Genomic DNA, 5590 nt, shown 5'->3' with positions numbered 1-5590 from the left:
TTAAATTCGGGGGAGTGGGGCTCTGGGACCCACTCTTGCCAGCAGTTATGCAGCCCCCCCAAAAACAATCCAATTCCCTGGGGAGCGGAAAGCTCTTCCCCTCACATCAGCAAGGCTACAGTACAAACCAGAGAACATAAGTCCTTGGTCTGGCATGTGCCAGAGAGATGGGTGCCCCGATCCTTGCTCTGCCAGGTCCTGTAGGACCACAGCTGCCCATCCTGGAGCTCCCTCCCTGCACCATCAGCACACGAGGGGCGAAACCAACAAGACAAGAACAGTTCAAAGGAAAAGCAAAGCACTAACACCTCCCCAGCAGCTGGCAAACACCACTCTAACACACCACTTCCATTCTCCATCCATCTAACCTGCACACCGCTACATCTAAGGTGCCTGGGATATCCCAAAAGTAAAGGTACAATTTCACCAGCTTTTCTGAGCAAGTTTGGGGTAAAAATGCATCAAAACCTTCCCACACAAGTACAGGGCAGATTTCCTGAAAAAGCCTCAAATCCTTCCACCAGGTAGCTTAACGGGATATTTCTTTCTAATATTGCTGTTGGCTTCTCTGTAGTAGTAAGCAAGTCCAGCTTTGCTGCTGCTCAGTCGACAAGCTGCAAGCCCATGGTTGAGGTAACAGAGAGGTGACTCAGGGGGGTGTCCCCCATGCATTGGGTCTCAGCATGGCAACGCAGCAATTGTCTCTGGCCATGCTCCCCACGTACTGGAGCAGGGGTGGGACAAGGCAATCCAAGAGCAGAAAAGGTTTGAAGGAAGAAAAGCACTTAGTAGATTCTCTCTCTAGTTTCTCAGATCGATGTATTTCTCGCTCTTCAGTCCACCAAAACAGAAAGAGGGAGGAAAAAAAAACAAAAGCAGTTAGGGGTGAACATAAAACCAGGTCCTCCACTGTAGGTGTCTGCATGACACACTGCAGTGTGACGGGGGAAAACCGCTGGCCCAGGCTACTCCGTAGCAGCTGAGCATCTACACCAGGGCAAGGGTGAGCACAAGCTGCACCAGCAGCAGGACCAGGGTGGGCTTATATCTTGGCCTAGGGCAGATAAAACTGCAGCGGGCTCAAGCGCCGCATCCTGTGGCACACCCTGCCTTAGCATGGTGACGGTCTGGCACCACCACTGAATAGGTGCACGGCTCTCGAGCCCAAGTGAGAGGTAAGCACACGGCTCAGGAGACTCATCTCATGCTCTGCTGAGAGTTTTGGCTCAGAGACGCCAGGGCAGGGCCCATTCCTGCAGCCTCCGCTCTGACTCCTGGCCAGAGATGTTTCTCCTGGAGCCCCATGGGGAGCCTGGCTCCTGCTCCAGGGAGCAGGGAAGGAGGCAGAGCCAAGCAGGCCAGGCAGCGGCAGTGTGCTCCCGGGAGGTGCCAGAGGCTGGCACGGAGCAGGGCTGCACATGCGCAGCACAGGGCTGCTCCCTCATCCTTGGAGCGGAGAGCCGTGGCTTTGTCACCTCCTCTCCCTCCCCCGGCCCCTCTCGAGCGCTGATGATGGATGATGGAGGCCCATGCAGGGAGGGGAGTGCTGGGAGAGGAGCAAAGCATTACCTCGATGCAGCCCCGTACACTCCTCACCTCCACTCCCAGCCCTGGCATCAGCCCTGGCCCTGGGGAAGGGCAGCGCACGACGTTCTGTCCTACCTGGTCAGCGGCAGGGGGCTTTTCGGCGCTGGGCACCCTCAGGAGCCCCCCCAGTTTTTCTGACTTAACGTCAACTACAATCTTGTCTTTACGTGCCTCTGGCTTTGTGCTAGGGGAGGGAGGTGACAATTTTGAGACATGTTTGCAATACCAAGGAGGGCACGTGGCTGGTTGAGCGAGGCCAAGCCCCGGGGCTCCATCTCAGAGGATGCTCTGGCCGGGGGTCAGGGCAGAGGAAGGCCAGGGGTGAAAGAGGTTCTGGCTCAGAGAAAGCTTTGGGCTGCCCAGCCCCTCCCTGGGGAGGAGTCCCTTGGCTGCTCTACCGCTCTGCTGTCCTCATCGCCTCCCTGCACGGACGGGGCAAGCCATGCGGACCCCAGGCTGTGGGAAGCTGGAAGCGCTGCTGAGACCCCAGCGCCATGCCCCCCAGGCTGCACTACTGCCTCCCTCCACGCTGGGCAGGGAGCGGCTGGCGCAATGAGATGGGAAGCATGAGTGATGGCAAGCACCTCTGGCCCCAAGGGCTCCCTGGGAGGGCGGGTGGGCAGGCGGCAGTGCTTACATGTCCTGTTTCCCAGCGCGGCCACAGGGGATCTTGCCTTTCTTGTGCAGGAAGTAGATGACAGACCCCAGCACAGCCACCACGAGGATGCAGACGATGATCGCCACAATAATCACCCCTTTGCTCTCTGGTGTCTTTTGATCTAAACACAACAGGAGAGGAAGAATTTAATGCCTGTCCTACTCCGATGCTCTCCAGCTTCTGCACTACCACACCCACTTGGGAGCAAGGAAGGGACCCCTAGCCCCCAGAAATCACTATGGGGACTCCAGTTCCTGGTGCTTCTTCAGCTCCCTGCAGGATGGAGATGTCAGTACAAAAAACACACTCTCAGGGCAGTTTCCGTATGAATGCACTTTGCATTCTGCTCCCAGCTGCCATGCCCCTGCACGCCACAGGATGGCTTCCAGGGTTTCTTGCAAGACATCAGCCCATCCCTCTGCTTCCCTGCCCAGTGGCCCTGGGCTGCAGGAAGCTGCACTTGATGGTCTTGCTGGGCTACAGGCTGAGGAGAAGCAGGCAGCGTTCACACTGCTGCAGAAACAGGTGGAGACAGAGCCCCCGTTCCCTCATGGCTTGGCAGGGAGAGAGGAGCAGCGAGACGCAGTGCAAGAGCCCGCAGCCAAGGCTCCCACCCCAGACCAGAGGCGAGCGTGACTCCTGCGGCTGGCATGCTCCCGCCAGAGCCCGGGCTGACGACGCACACGCGCCCAGCGCTGCGGAGACTGACCTTTTCTGATGGACTCCACTGGGAGAGCAGGAAGGGAGGGAAAGACACAGAGCTCAGCTGTGCCACGGCAGCAGGGCACACACGGTGCCTGCACGAGGGGGACTGATACTTCTCCAAGCTCCTGGGGCAGAGGTCAGTGCCCGCGACTCACCCAGCAGCTGGATGTGCTTCTCGCTGACACCCAGCGCGTTGGAGACCCTGCACATGGCTCCTGCCCGCAGCAGGTCGTGGTTCACACGCACCGTCAGGTTGCTGGTGATGTGCTGATTTTCAACGTACTCGTGAGCCTGCGAGGGGAAAAGGCAGCAAAAGGATTCAGCGCCCGAGGCAATGCACAGCCCCTCCAAGAGACCATGGCCCTCCCCAGCTCTCACCGTCCCATTGACGTTCCAGTGGACAGACGGCCAGGGGAAAGCGATGGCCTTGCAGGTCAGGTTCACCACCTCATCCTGCCGCACGTACAGCGGGGAGCTGATTTTTTTTCTTCCCTGCGGGGAGGGCACATCAAGCACCCGTAGCTCTTGGGGGAGAGCAGGGCCAACGCTGGGTGGCACGGAGCTTGCCCTGGCAGGGTGGCATGCCCGCACACACACCGACCGGTTCTTACCCTGAACATCCACGGCCACCTGCTTGCTCTGCTCCAGCCCCGGCACGCTTGGTGCCATCACCTTGCAGCTGAAGCTGTTGGAGGTTTCAAAGGTGAGGTTGCTCAGGAAGAGCTGGTTCCCTTCCGCAACCTTCCTGCCCTGTTGGGAAGGGATACCCTCTGGCAACGAGCCCCAAGCACCAGGCCCTTCTCCACCAGTTCCCCAGGTCCTGCCGCTGTCCCGGAGGGGCTCAGCCCTCCCTCCCACGCCCAGCGAGGGAGCCTGCAACCACCCGACCTCCTTCCATGCTAGCCAGGAGGTGAAGAGGGAGAGGAGGTCAACGCCCACAGAGGGTAGAATCCCACTCCCGGCCTCTCTGAGGAGAAACAGGGCAAGCTCCTGGCTCTGCCCAGTTTGCTGCAAAGCCCAGGCTTGCCAAGGCTGAGCACAACAGTACCCGAATGGCTGCTCACCTTCTCATCCCTCCACTGGTAGTCCAGGGCCACGGGGCTGTGGGCACTGCAGCTCAGCCTCACGCTGTCCCCTTCCTGAATGGGTGAGGACGGCTCCATCTTCACATGGACCCCTTCAATGTCTGGGAGAGGGGTGGAGACCAGGGCAGGGTGAGCAGGAGGGACGAGGCACTCACCGCAAGGTCCACAGGGTCCCGTCCCCCTGCCTTACAGTTCACAACAAGCTCCACATCCTTCTCGAGCTGTCTCATATCATCCAAGTCCAGGGTCTGGCATCTGTACAGGCCACTGCTGCTCTTATTCACATCATGCAGGTGCAGCACCCCACTGTTGCTGTCTGCCAGCGATGACAGGTCCTGCCAGCTGTCCTCCAGCTGTGGGCAGTGGGGAGAAAGCAGAGCCCTTAGCCCCGCAGGCACCCTCCATCCCAGCTGCTGCAGCCCACTCCCCAAGGTCCTCCGGGCAGGGGACACGGAGCAGCCCAGGACACTGCTAAAGGAGAGGTGCCCAGGTCCCCTCCAGCCTCACCTCTCTTATAGACCCTGGGAGCACCCCCTGGCCCACAGCCTCATATGAAACATGGAACATCATCCCATAAATTGTGATACTCTGTGCAATGCAACATACAGAGCATGTCACACTAGAGTAGTCAATATTTTACATAACATGTCCTATAAAGTATTATAATGTATGATACTAAATGTACACTGTAATAAAACAATATTATACAACATTATAAAAACATTCTTACTTTCTTTTACATATAACATGTCATCTGATATGTTTAGACATACATAATATGGTATGTACATGTAATATATTGCATGCCACCACAAGCTGGGATGTCCTTGCCTCGATCGAGTCATTCACAGCCCCATCTGACCCAACCTGGACCCTTTCCCAGGGACATGATGTTCACCGACTCTCCAGGAGATCCATTCTGGAGTTCTGCCACCCTTCTCCTTTCTTCCTTGTATCTAGGCTGATTCTGCCCTCTTTCCAATTTACACCAGGACCCCTTGTCCTATCACACCAGCCCCTGCTAAAAAGCCTCCTCCCCCTTGAGGACCACTCAAAATAGCACCAACCAGAGACACCACCCGACTCCCTGGCACCTGTGCCACTGCTCTCCTTTGACGGTGTCACCCACCTGGGAACGTACCCACAGTATCACCCTGAGGCCACATTTTCCTGGCCCCAAATGTCACAGTGTCCTTCGCCCAACAGAGAGGGACCGCTACCAGCTCAAAGGGTAGTCCCAACCCAAACCCTCCCGCACAAGGGAGTACAGAGCCAGCACGCCTCGGTACTGCAGACCCGCCACATCCCCACACTTCTTGGTACTTGTGGACTGGGCTGGTGTCTAGGGAGGAGGCAGAATGGGGTCCGGGAATGGTTCACCGGCCTGGCTGCCGAGACCCTGACTGCCCAGCCATGCTAGATTCCACCAACTATGGTGTGCACGATGCCTGGCCTCGTTAATTACCTTGCCCCAGTAAGACACGCGGCAATGCAACACCCTACCGTCCTGCCTCAGCACCCTACAAACACCTCGTTCCCACCCAGCTAACGAGCC

General features: G+C 57.7%; 1 protein-coding gene across 1 annotated transcript; it reads right to left on the bottom strand.

The window, feature by feature from the left end:
• Positions 1 to 801: 801 nt before the first annotated feature.
• LOC104461308 (cell surface glycoprotein MUC18-like) lies at positions 802 to 5377 on the bottom strand (the record flags this gene model as incomplete). The annotated part of the gene is made up of 9 exons (XM_010072846.1): positions 802 to 831; positions 1663 to 1771; positions 2225 to 2366; positions 3106 to 3241; positions 3329 to 3437; positions 3546 to 3700; positions 4015 to 4136; positions 4226 to 4388; positions 5294 to 5377. Coding segments are annotated over 9 exons (1050 nt in total), but the record flags the coding sequence as incomplete, so codon positions are not given.
• Between the last annotated feature and the right edge of the window lie 213 nt (positions 5378 to 5590).

The sequence above is a fragment of the Pterocles gutturalis genome, unplaced genomic scaffold (assembly GCF_000699245.1).
Source record: "Pterocles gutturalis isolate BGI_N339 unplaced genomic scaffold, ASM69924v1 scaffold37427, whole genome shotgun sequence".
Classification (NCBI taxonomy): Eukaryota; Metazoa; Chordata; class Aves; order Pterocliformes; family Pteroclidae; genus Pterocles; species Pterocles gutturalis.
Note: the sequence above shows the minus strand (reverse complement) of the source record. Positions and strands in the feature narration are given on the sequence as shown.